The sequence below is a fragment of the Pan troglodytes genome, chromosome 15 (genome assembly GCF_028858775.2).
Source record: "Pan troglodytes isolate AG18354 chromosome 15, NHGRI_mPanTro3-v2.0_pri, whole genome shotgun sequence".
Taxonomy (NCBI): domain Eukaryota; kingdom Metazoa; phylum Chordata; class Mammalia; order Primates; family Hominidae; genus Pan; species Pan troglodytes.
Window position 1 is genome coordinate 67443007 of NC_072413.2, and position 13031 is coordinate 67456037.

Below are 13031 nucleotides of genomic sequence, written 5' to 3' on the forward strand. Positions count from 1 at the left end.
AGCAGTAACATCTTTATTTAATACACATAAATGCTTTTTTCACTCTTCAGCAAGGATTTATTAAGTAACTATTGGGTGCCTAGTGCTGTGCTACATTCTGTCAGACATGTTAAAGGAAAAGAGAGGTAGAAAATTTAATGCTTTAGCATTTACAGTCCATCTGGGGATAGAAAACATTCAAGTGAAAATGGCTTTGTATATCTGAGGTGGTGTATAGAGGAACCTTTGAAGACTGCCTGCATAGATCACTAGGTCTAGGCAAGGGGAGAGTTGCTTTGAGCTGGAATCAATTTTTTAAATTTATTTTTAATTTTTCTTGAGACAAGGTCTTGCTCTGTCACCCGGGCTGGAGTCCAGTGGCATGAGCATAGCTTGTTGCAGCCTTAAACTCCTAGGCACAAGTGATCCTTCCACCTTAACCTCCTAGATACCTGGGACTACAGGCATGCACCACCACACTTGGCTAAATTTTAAAAATTTTGTAGAGATAGGGTCTTGTGATGTTGCCCAGGCTGGTCTCAAACTCCTGGCCTCAAGTGATCCTCCCCCCTCGACCTCCCAGACTGCTGAGATTACAGGCATGAGCCACCATGCTTGGTCTTCAATTTTTTATTCTTTCTTGAGGGAAGTGGTTCTGTAGTTAGACTTTGATTGATGTCCAAGTTTTGGCTTAACAAGCTGAGAAGTTCAGTATGTGCCAAGAATTACAGGTGAGGAGACTTGGGGAAAGGAGAATAAGAAGGTTTTGTTCGATGGTGTTAAGCAAACTGGTTTAACTAGACTGGACATTGAGAAATAAGTTGGAACTAGTTGATAAAGGGCTTAAGAACCTATCTAATATAGCAGTTTGCCCTGAATTTGAAAAGCAGCAGATTCTTAAATGGTAACTGACACATCAGAAGGGTGGTGGGTTTTTTGTTTGTTTGTTTTTGAGACGGAGTTTCACTCTTGTTGCCCAGGCTGGAGGGCAATGGCACAATCTCGGCTCATTGCAACTTCTGCCTCCTGGGTTCAAGCAGTTCTCCTGCCTCAGCTCCCAAGTAGCCGAGATTACAGGCACCCGCCACCACACTCAGCTAATTTTTGTATTTTTTAGTAGAAACGTGGTTTCACCATGTTGGTCAGGCTGGTCTCAAACTCCTGACCTCAGGTGATCCACCTGCCTCGGCCTCCCAAAGTGCTGGGATTACAGGTGTGAGCTACTGTGCCCGGCCAAGGGTGGTGTTTTCAAACGATGAATCTGACACGGATGTGTAAGATGAATTATATTAGGGAAAAATGAGAGTAGGGAACCTGATGCTAATTTAGGTTTGAGTGATGAAAATTTAGGTTAGGGTGATGGCAATAAAAATGTGACAGATGTTAGAATGAAGATAAAGTTGCAGGATGCTAAGGAAGAGATAGACAATGACAATTAGATTGGTCTGGAAAGAAATGATCAGAGGCCATAGATCACTTTCCTTGGAATAGTAGAGGAAGAGGATTAAGGAATAGGAGGAAGTTGGGGCTGTTGGGGGTTACACATTTCAGTGATTTTTCTGTTAAGGTAAGACTGAGTCAAATGAAGAGTTCCCTCTTAGCCATCTCTTCAGGACAGGGAAATCTTCTAAGGGTTTGAAGCAGAAAGAAAAAAGATAGTGGCCGGGTGCGGTGGCTCACGCCTATCATCTCAACACTTTGGGAGGGTGAGGCGGGCGGATCATTGGAGGTCAGGAGTTTGAGACCAGCCTGGCCAACATTAGTGAAATTCTTTCACCTCCAGACCAATGTTTGAACAGTTTCTGTCTCACATAGCTTAACGCTGTCTTTCTCATTCTCACTTTAGATCCAGAAGCAGCAAGGTCTAGCAATTCCAAAATCACCACCACGCTGGGTCTGGTCGTCCATGCTGCAGGTAGGATTGGATTGCAGTGGAACTTCTTTGTTTTCTATCGCACAGGGGAGACCTTAGTGTTTATATTTCAGGGACCGTCCTCATTGAATGCTCTTGGACTGGCCTTTGAGGAAAAGGTTTCTTAATGAAGTCCTCCAACACAAGCACAAGCCTGGTGTGCTCAGTGTCAGGGGTTTGCAAGCTAAGAATGGTTTCTATACTTTTTAATGGTTTAAAAAAAAAAAAGAGAGAGAGGAACATACTGTAGCACATGAGAATTATATAATTCAAATTAAGGAAGTTTTATTGGAACACAGCCTTGCCCATGTATTTATGTATTGTTTGTGACAGTGAATTTGATTAGCGAAAAATGAGAGTAGGGAACCTATTGCTGATTTAGGTTTGTTTGAGTGATGAAAATTTAGGTTAGGGTGATGGCAATAAAAAATGGAGAAAGGCAAATGTGACTGATGTTAGAATGAAGATAAAGTTGCGGGAGGCTGAGGAAGAGATAGACAATGACAATGATCCATCTCTTTTGTTTTTGTGCAACAGTGGCAGAATTGAACAGTTGCAAGAGACCAAATAACTGCAAAGCCTCAAATATTTACTGTCTAGCTCTTAAGAAGAAGTTTGCTCTTTTCATTCTTGGCTCTAGAATGTCATCTGGAAAAGAGCCTTGGCGCTTCTGTCCTGAACAGCTCTGTTACCAGTTTATATGCAAAGCACCAGTTTAAGCAGAAGTGGTATGCAGTGGAATGCAGAGGTCTTAGCATTGCTGACAGGGTACACTTTAGAATCATAACCCAAACCTAGTCCTAGTAATAGAATTCTGTCAGTGGCAAAGAAAGGCATGTGAAAGGTGGTACACTGTTACCTGGCCCTTTCTAAGTATAATATGCTTTTCTAACAAATTTCATTCATTCAACCAGTGTTTACTCATTAAGTAGTAATCATCTATATAGAGTTCTAGTATCTTTATTTTATTTATTTCTTTTTTTGAGACGGAGTCTCACTCTGTTGCCGAGGCTGGAGTGCACTGGCACGATTCGGCTCATTGCAAGCTCCACCTCCCGGGTTTAAGCAATCCTCCTGCCTCAGCCTCCCGAGTAGCTGGGACTATTTTGTTTCTTAACCTATAAGATTAAGAGATGCTTCCTTTGAAATTCTTCTTTGGTATTTCCCTTGTTAGAATTTGATTAACTAATCAATAGATTTTTGTTAGTTGGAAAATTGAATGTTAGTTTTCCAATAACAACAACAGCAACCAAAATAACTAACATTGAATACTCTGGGCCAGATGCTATGCTCTTTACATAAGTTATCTCATTTAATCCTCATGAAAACCCTAAGAAATACATACTTCATTGAACACATTTTAAAGATAAGGCTGGCATGTAGAAAGGTTAAGTAACCTTACTAGATCCAGCTGGACCTGACTGTAAAGCTCATACACTCAACCACTACACTGTTATTGTTGTTGTTGTTTATAGTATTTTATGTTTCCTTGTTTCCAAATATAGCTGATGGTGTTGCTTTGGGAGCAGCAGCATCTACTTCACAGACTAGTGTCCAGTTAATTGTGTTTGTGGCAATCATGCTACATAAGGTAAGCAACATTTTGGTGTAAGGTTTGGTATTGAGTGTATTCATAATTAAAATTTCTCATGGTCCTTAATGTTTTTCCTGGAATGGGAACATTTTCTTCATTTCATAATTGCTATTCATTTTGGAAAATTGAATAAATCTGTTCATAGCTTCTTGTTCCCATTTTCTTAAGCTTTTCCTTGAGGGGTTTCAATTTTTTTGTGTAGACATATACACAAATTGTCAAATTCTCCTCAGATTTTTATATTTCATAGTAATAATTTCTGTTCAAAAGTATTTTTCTTTTCTTGACTGTTTCTCTTTTTTACTATCCAGGAAACACACAAATAGGATCTTTTCTTGGCTTAGAACATTAATTCCTAAGAGGCATAGCTCAGCGTTTGTACTCTGCCTGGTTTTGTTTTTTGGTTTTTTTTGTGTGTGTGTGTGGGTTTTTTGTTTTTTGTTTTTGAGATGGAGTTTGCTCTTGTCACCCAGGCTGGAGTGCAATGGTGTGATCTCGGCTCACTGCAACCTCCGCCTCCTGGGTTCAAGTGATTCTCCTGTCTCAGCCTCCCAAGTAGCTGGGATTACAGGTGCCCACCACCACACATTTTTGTATTTTTAGTAGAGACGGGGTTTCACCATGTTGTCCAGGCTGGTCTCGAACTCCTGACCTTAGGTGATCCGCCCACCTCGACCTCCCAAAGTGCTAGGATTACAGGCATTAGCCACTGTGCCTGGCCTTTTGTGAGTTTTTCTTTGTATGAGAAATCATAGTCAAATGGCATATACTTCTTGATGTAGAAGCAACCCATACTTCTAGAATGATAATAAGAGATGATTTTTTATTTCCAGGCACCAGCTGCTTTTGGACTGGTTTCCTTCTTGATGCATGCTGGCTTAGAGCGGAATCGAATCAGAAAGCACTTGCTGGTCTTTGCATTGGCAGCACCAGTTATGTCCATGGTGACATACTTAGGACTGAGTAAGGTAAGCTAATCTATTCCCAGCTATCTAAACCAGTGTCTTGTGATCTCTTAGAATTTATGATCTCTTAGATTGAATTTTTCCAATACATTACTCTCTCAAACTAAAGATAAAATTAGGAGTAAAAACTATACAGGGTAAATATCTTAATTCCCATGTGTCCTCTTCGTATTAGCATTTTCTTATTCATTTAATTTGAAAACTTCTTCCCTATCAATCAGTTCCAAGAATATTTGCATAAATATGATAGCCCTTCAATATTTAAAATAGTATAACGTAACCAGCCATGCTAGCTTCATTTGACAGATATCTAATAAGTCAAATCTGTCCATATTTAATGTGAGGTAGACACCTGAAGCGTGAGTAACAAGCCACATAGCCGCTTTGAGAAGAGCAGCAGCTGGGCAGAGATTGCTGTCAAGAGTTTAAAAAACTGACATTGATTACTGAAGTGATAGAGTAATCTTTTAAAGGGAACAACATACTGCTCACTGAAAGAACAGAAGGCTGTTCAGGTAATTGGAAAGGGTTTTTATAACACACTGTTAGCAACTAAGATCAACAAACCCTTGCTTAACGGGAACTTAGCCATTCTTGGTCTCATTTTTCACGTTCCTCCTCTTCTCCCAGCTCTCACGTCCCCAGATAGTAACTGTACAGTTCTTTCTATTGAATACTTTGTACTGAACATAGCTTCAGACCTGAGGTAACATGTGCTCTTCTGTCTCCAAGCTGGACCTTCCCATGCCTTATAATCCTGTCTGTAGCTCTTAGCAACAACCCTCCGCATTTTACCCAAATGTCAACTGGCAGGCAACTGGAGGAAAATCTTAGAAGCAAACTGACTCAGGGCTAGTTGATGGGAACTGCTTTCCCCAACACCCTCTCTAAAGGTCATTGATTCTTCTGAGCATCAGTCAATTCAGTATTTGGCAGTAAAACCCATATTAATAGGAACATGTGAAAAATGAGATAAAGAATGGCTAAGTTCCTGTTAAGCAAGGGTTTGTTGATCTTAGTTGCTAAGAGTGTGTTATAAAAACCCTTTCCATTTACCTGAAGAGCCTTCTCTTCTTTCAGTGAGCAGTATGTTGTTCCCTTTAACAGATTACTCTATCACTTCAGTAATCAGTGTCAGTTTTTTAACCTTTTGACAGGAAGGTGCTGATAATTCTGGAGACATGGAGTTACTTGCTGCATCTATGGCATGTCCTTTTCTTAAAATTTTAATTAGTTGTCTTAGTCCATAGGTCTACTTTTTTAACAGAAAAGGTTGAAATTAGTTTTATAAAGATTAGCTTATGAAATATACATATATATATATATACACACACACACACAGTTTTTTTTTTTTCCTTTGAGATGGAATCTTGCCTGTCACCCAGGCTGGAGTACAATGGCGCAATCTCGGCTCACTGCAACCTCTGCCTCCCAGGTTCAGACGATTCTCCTGCCCCAGCTTCCGGAGTAGCTGGGATTACAGGCGCCCGCCACCATGCCCGGCTAATTTTTGTATTTTTAGTAGAGACAGGGTTTCACCATGTTGGCCAGGCTGGTCTCGAACTCCTGACCTCGTGATCCGCCCACCTCGGCCTCCCAAAGTGCTGGGATTACAGGCATGAGCCACCACGCCCGGCTGCTTAAGAGATATTTCTAGGCTCTATGAGGTCAACTACTGCATCTTGATTACCACTGTATCTCAAGCACCTGGCCCAGAGCCTGGTGCATAGATGATGCTTGTTAAATATTAATAGAATAAATAAATTTATGTCTGAAATTTAATATCTGCAATAATATGTTGTTGATTCTATCTCAAGAATAACACAAGCCAAACCTGTTGAACCAGCACTTAAAGTTCGTTTTAAAAAGCAATTGTGAACCAGGAGCAGTGGCGCATACCTGTAGTCCCAGCTACTTGGGAAGCTGAGACAGGAGGATTGCTTGAGCCCAGGAGTTCCAGGCTGTAGTGTGTTATGATTGTGCCTGTGAATAGCCACTCAACTCCAGCCTGGGCAACATAGCGAGACCTCATCTCTAAAGACAGATACAGTCAATGAATGGATGGACAGAATGATGGAACTGTGGTGAATATAGTTTAATAATAGTGTGTGGTACATATCAAAATTGCTAAGAGTAAATTTCAGATGTTCTCACCACAAAATATGATAAATATTTGAGATGACAGATGTTAGTTTTATTTAATTATTCCACATTTTATTCATGAATCATAATGTCACTTTATACCCTATAAATATATATAATTATAAATTGTTGATTTACAATAAATTTTTTAAAAAATCAATTGCGTACATCACTGATATTCTTAAACCCTTATTTGGAAGCTTCCCATGAATAACTTAAAGTTGCTGTGTTCTCTAGATGTCCCCAGTGTCCTAGACAGCACCAGTTAAGAACAGTGAGTGTTTTTTAATTGGGACTTCTTCCTGACCCTGAATTTTACTTGACTTAGTTTTTCCTCTTTCTCTCTTCTAATTCACAGAGCAGTAAAGAAGCCCTTTCAGAGGTGAACGCCACGGGAGTGGCCATGCTTTTCTCTGCCGGGACATTTCTTTATGTTGCCACAGTACATGTCCTCCCTGAGGTGGGCGGAATAGGGCACAGCCACAAGCCCGATGCCACGGGAGGGAGAGGCCTCAGCCGCCTGGAAGTGGCAGCCCTGGTTCTGGGTTGCCTCATCCCTCTCATCCTGTCAGTAGGACACCAGCATTAAATGTTCAAGGTCCAGCGTTGGTCCAGGGCCGTTTGCCATCCAGTGAGAACAGCCGGCACGTGACAGCTACTCACTTCCTCAGTCTCTTGTCTCACCTTGCTCATCTCTACATGTATTCCTAGAGTCCAGAGGGGAGGTGAGGTTAAAACCTGAGTAATGGAAAAGCTTTTAGAGTAGAAACACATTTACGTTGCAGTTAGCTATAGACATCCCATTGTGTTATCTTTTAAAAGGCCCTTGACATTTTGCGTTTTAATATTTCTCTTAACCCTATTCTCAGGGAAGATGGAATTTAGTTTTAAGGAAAAGAGGAGAACTTCATACTCACAATGAAATAGTGATTATGAAAATACAGTGTTCTGTAATTAAGCTATGTCTCTTTCTTCTTAGTTTAGAGGCTCTGCTACTTTATCCATTGATTTTTAACATGGTTCCCACCATGTAAGACTGGTGCTTTAGCATCTATGCCACATGCGTTGATGGAAGGTCATAGCACCCACTCACTTAGATGCTAAAGGTGATTCTAGTTAATCTGGGATTAGGGTCAGGAAAATGATAGCAAGACACATTGAAAGCTCTCTTTATACTCAAAAGAGATATCCATTGAAAAGGGATGTCTAGAGGGACTTAAACAGCTCCTTTGGCATGTGCCTCTCTGAATCCAGCCTGCCATTCCATCAAATGGAGCAGGAGAGGTGGGAGGAGCTTCTAAAGAGGTGACTGGTATTTTGTAGCATTCCTTGTCAGGTTCTCCTTTGCAGAATACCTGTCTCCACATTCCTAGAGAGGAGCCAAGTTCTAGTAGTTTCAGTTCTAGGCTTTCCTTCAAGAACAGTCAGATCACAAAGTGTCTTTGGAAATTAAGGGATATTAAATTTTAAGTGATTTTTGGATGGTTATTGATATCTTTGTAGTAGCCTTTTTTAAAAGACTACCAAAATGTATGGTTGTCCTTTTTTTTTGTTTTTGTTTTTTAATTATTTCTCTTAGCAGATCAGCAATCCCTCTAGGGACCTAAATACTAGGTCAGCTTAGGGGACACTGTGTCTTCTCACATAACCACCTGTAGCAAGATGGATCATAAATGAGAAGTGTTTGCCTATTGATTTAAAGCTTATTGGAATCATGTCTCTTGTCTCTTCGTCTTTTCTTTGCTTTTCTTCTAACTTTTCCCTCTAGCCTCTCCTCGCCACAATTTGCTGCTTACTGCTGGTGTTAATATTTGTGTGAGATGAATTCTTATCAGGACAACCACTTCTCGAACTGTGATAATGAAGATAATAATATCTTTATTCTTTATCCCCCTTCAAAGAAATTACCTTTGTGTCAAATGCCGCTTTCTTGAGCCCTTAAAATACCACCTCCTCATGTGTAAATTGACACAATCACTAATCTGGTAATTTAAACAATTGAGATAGCAAAAGTGTTTAACAAACTAGGATAATTTTTTTTTCATATTTGCCAAAATTTTTGTAAACCCTGTCTTGTCAAATAAGTGTATAATATTGTATTATTAATTTATTTTTACTTTCTATACCATTTCAAAACACATTACACTAAGGGGGAACCAAGACTAGTTTCTTCAGGGCAGTGGACGTAGTAGTTTGTAAAAACATTTTCTATGACGCATAAGCTAGCATGCCTATGATTTATTTCCTTCATGAATTTGTCACTGGATCAGCAGCTGTGGAAATAAAGCTTGTGAGCCCTCTGCTGGCCACAGTGAGGAAAGTAGCACAAATAGGATACAGTTGTATGTAGTCATTGGCAACAATTGCATACAATTTTACCACCAAGAGAAGGTATAGTATGGAAAGTCCAAATGACTTCCTTGATTGGATGTTAACAGCTGACTGGTGTGAGACTTGAGGTTTCATCTAGTCCTTCAAAACTATATGGTTGCCTAGATTCTCTCTGGAAACTGACTTTGTCAAATAAATAGCAGATTGTAGTGTCTGGTTTGGTTTGGACAGTAGTGCTTTCTATCATATTGTTGTGTGCAATGGTAATTTGTTCTACTGGCCAAAGCCTCTTTCAGCAGTGCCTTGCCATCATGCTTAAAAGTTTGGCTAGTATATCTTGCTGGATGGAGCCTTGAACTCCGGCAAGGATTGAACCATCTGACTTCCAAATTTGCCTTCCCCTCTGGACCTCACTATTAACAAGCAAACCTTTCAGGGCCCTCTTAGCTCTCAGAAGCTATGTATGGGCTTTCCCAGATTTTAAAGCTGCTGCCTCGAGAACTACTCATTTCTCTCCTGGTCAGCAGACAGAAATAGCCATACTAATCTCATAGGGCTCAAATGCATCTTCAGGCAGCAGGGAACCAAGCAGCGTGGCACAGGCCTTCTTGACTGGAGGAAGAGCTTGCTGGCATGGTGGGCAGTATTCCAGGAGAGGCCGTGTCCGTGTTCACTTCTTGGCACATTTCAGTTCCGTTTTCCTCTTGTTTAAAACTGCCTCTTTAGATGTGGATGCCTTAATGCTGTAACACATTTGAAAACATTGGCAATACTTAAGTTGCTGCCATGATTACAGATGGAATTATTGGCTACCAAAGAGATGCAATTGATGATGAGAAGCATGATTCTTCCTTCCATATAACCAAAGTTAATCTTAATTGCAATTTGACTCCGTTTCCTTGGTAGGGATAGACTTTCTTCAGATTCCAAGTGCTCTCTTAAATGGCAAATTAAGTTAAAGAATACTACTGCTCCATTCCCCTCACTTATTCTCCAGTTAATTGCTTGTCAGTTCCATTTCAAGAAAGCAGTGATGTTCCAGGTTTGATTCAGTTTTCCTGTGCACACTGTTGCCAAATTTTTTTTTAGCAGAGATTCTGCACTGGAACGTAGATAGTTGGAAACAGTACTACCTACCTAGAGGTTATGTGTTTTCTCTTTCTCCCCGCTTTCACCTCTTTCTTTCCCAATTCAAAACAGCCAAGTGAGCCCTGTTCTGGTATTTTGAATCATTAGAGAAAAGAAAGGGAGTGGCTGTTTTGAGTTGTCCTTTCTTTGCAGAAAGGAGAAAATGTGATTGTGTTTTTTTTTACCAGCCTACTTCTAAGTGTCACTGCCTGGTTTTTCTCTTTTTCAAGGATTAGAACTAAGAGGACACACCAGCATCGGAGTGTATTAAGCCCCTGAAACACATGGTAGCTAGGGACTGAACACAGGAACCGTATGACAGCAGCACAAACCCCCAAAGGATGTTCCTGCCTTGTGGGCCCCTGAGCCCCTTGGGAGACTGAGAATCATGACCAGATTCATCCAGAACTGCTGCAGTGTTAAGTGAAAATCCTCTGTAGTTGTTCTGCAGAGGAACCTTCCTTCCATTAGAAAATTTCTGCTCAATACAGAATGGTCCACATCACCCAAAGTGCACTGTTGGAGATGCTGTGAAATTAAAACCTCTTTGTACCTGAGACATCTAGATTCACCTCAGGAGGCCTGAAGGAAATGTGTAACTTGTGGGAAAGAACTAGACAACCATTTAGGAATTCTCTAGATATACTCAGCCTAACCCAGTGGCTTAACACAAGGAGATTGGCTTTGATCTTTTTTTCTTGTGGCATCTTCCAGCAAGTTAGAAGTCTCATGGGATAAGACTGCAGTTCCCCTGGTTCAATAGCTGGAACAGTGATTTTAAATGTCCCTTTTTCTGGATCCCTTGTAAACATGAAATCATTCCATGGATGGCTGCCTTATAATTTTGTCTCTTTCCACTTTAATTGTGAATGGTTAAAAAAATGCTGTTTTCTGATATTAAATTTTTATTAGTGCATACCTTAATCTGAGTGGCTCATTACTTATCCTTTTGGCAGTTTGTTTGATGACCAGAATTGACCTGTATTTGAACATCAGAAAAGAGAATGAAAAGTTGTGATGGATGGTAGAAAGATGTACCTACCACAGGCACATCCTTTAGGGAAGGGAGGGAGAAAGGAGAGAGGGGAAATTAAGGACTTGATAGACCAATCTGCCCTGAAAGACACAAATGCATTGATAATTGTTTTTGCCTTGCTGTTGTTAGCAAATATTATTTATGAAGGTAGCTCTCTCTACTCTCAGAAAAGAGAAAGAGGCAACAGATCCAAACCACAGTGGATTCATTTCAGAGGGCAGAGTTGTTATATGAGTAGATAGATGCTATGAACAACTGACCCTGGAAATTAAAGAGATTTGACTAGAAGCGTGACTTGTGAATTTGATAAATGTTTTTCTCCCTCTGTGGACTTACGGTTAGTCATTAGATTTCATTAAATACTACTGGCCCACTTTGTGCTGGTTTTCTATATGTATAGTTACATGTATAGCTAGTTACAAAGATTGTGCTCAGGGCAGGCATGGTGGCTCACGCTTGTAATCCCAGCACTTTGGGAGGCCGAAGTGGGTAGATCACCTGAGGTCAGGAGTTCGAGACCACCCTGGCCAACATGGTGAAACCCCGTCTCTACTGAAAATAGAAAAATTAGCCAGGTATGGTAGGGGGGTAACTGTAAATCCCAGCTACTCGGGAGGCTTCCCTGAGATCAAAACACACACACACACCTGGGCTTAGCCAAAATAGCTACCAATCCTTTTCTGTTTGGTGTCATTTTTATTTTATTTTTTCCTGCTCACATGATCTGTTTTTTGTTTGTTTGTTTTTTGAGACAGAGTCTTGCTCTGTAGCCCAGGCTGGAGTGCAGTGGTGTGATCTCGGCTCACTGCAAGCTCCACCTCCCAGGTTCACGCCATTCTTCTGTCTCAGCCTCCCGAGTAGCTAGGACTACAGGTGCCCACCACCATGCCCAGCTAATTTTTTGTATTTTTAGTAGAGACGGGGTTTCATTGTGTTAGCCAGGATGATCTTGATCTCCTGACCTCATGATCCGCCCTCCTCAGCCTCCCAAAGTGCTGGGATTACAGGCGAGAGCCACCACGCCCGGCCTGATCTGTTTTTTAATCTAGGTGCTGGTTACAGGGTTATAGCAGGTGAAAAAGCAGTACACATGATTTGTGCTTTTTACCTTATGTCATAGCTCAATAAAAAGTCTTTAAAAGTCAGTGTCACCAGGTGTGATGGTTCATGTCTGTAATCTCAGCCACTTTGAGTGGCTGAGGTGGGAGGATTGCTTGAGCCCAGGAGTTTGAGACCAGCTTGGGCAACACAGTGAGACCCCCATCTCTACAAAAAATTTTTTTTAAAAAATTAGCTGGGGCCAGGCACGGTGGCTCACGCCTGTAATCCCAGCACTTTGGGAGGCCGAGGTGGGTGGGTCGCGAGGTCAGGAGATTGAGACCATCCTGGCTAATATGGTGAAACCCCGTCTCTACTAAAAATACAAAAAATTAGCCGGGCGTGGTGGCGGGCGCCTGTAGTCCCAGCTGCTCGGGAGGCTGAGGCAGGAGAATGGCGTGAACCCGGGAGGCAGAGTTTGCAGTGAACCGAGATCACGCTGCTGCACTCCAGCCTGGGTGACAGAGCGAGACTGTCTCAAAAAAAAAAAAAAAGCTGGATGTAGTGACATGCACCTGTGGTCCCAGCTACTTGGGAAGCTGAGGTGGGAGGATTGCTTGACCCCAGGAGGTCAAGGCTGCAGTGAACTGTGATCACGCCATTTCACTCCAGCCTGGGCAACAGAGCAAGACTCTGTCTCAAAAAATTCACTTAAAAAAAAGAAAGAATTCTGTTCTAAATTAAGAGAGTCTGAAGAGATGAAATAATCAAATCCAGTGATTAACCTGGATTGGAGGTTCCTTTTTGATTGAACCAGATCAGAAATTTGAAAGTTCAAAAAACATGTTGGGGATGACAGCTGCACAATTTTGTGAACCTACCAAAAGCTATTGAATTGTACACTTA

At 41.2% G+C, this 13031-nt stretch overlaps 1 protein-coding gene across 11 annotated transcripts in view; it reads left to right on the forward strand.

Moving 5' to 3' along the window:
- Positions 1-10975, forward strand: part of SLC39A9 (solute carrier family 39 member 9) — a 67252-nt gene extending 56277 nt beyond the window's left edge. For 6 of the 11 annotated variants that reach the window (XM_063792951.1, XM_009428021.5, XM_001142349.6 and 3 more), the window contains 4 exons: positions 1826-1894; positions 3397-3482; positions 4319-4453; positions 6951-10975. In XM_063792951.1, coding sequence (XP_063649021.1) covers positions 1826-1894; positions 3397-3482; positions 4319-4453; positions 6951-7181 — 521 coding nt within the window. In that variant the 3' untranslated portion in view covers positions 7182-10975. The remainder of the gene's footprint in view (positions 1-1825; positions 1895-3396; positions 3483-4318; positions 4454-6950) is intronic. The other 5 variants (XR_010150962.1, XR_010150964.1, XR_010150963.1 and 2 more) reach the window with 1 other exon arrangement.
- Positions 10976-13031: the final 2056 nt, after the last annotated feature.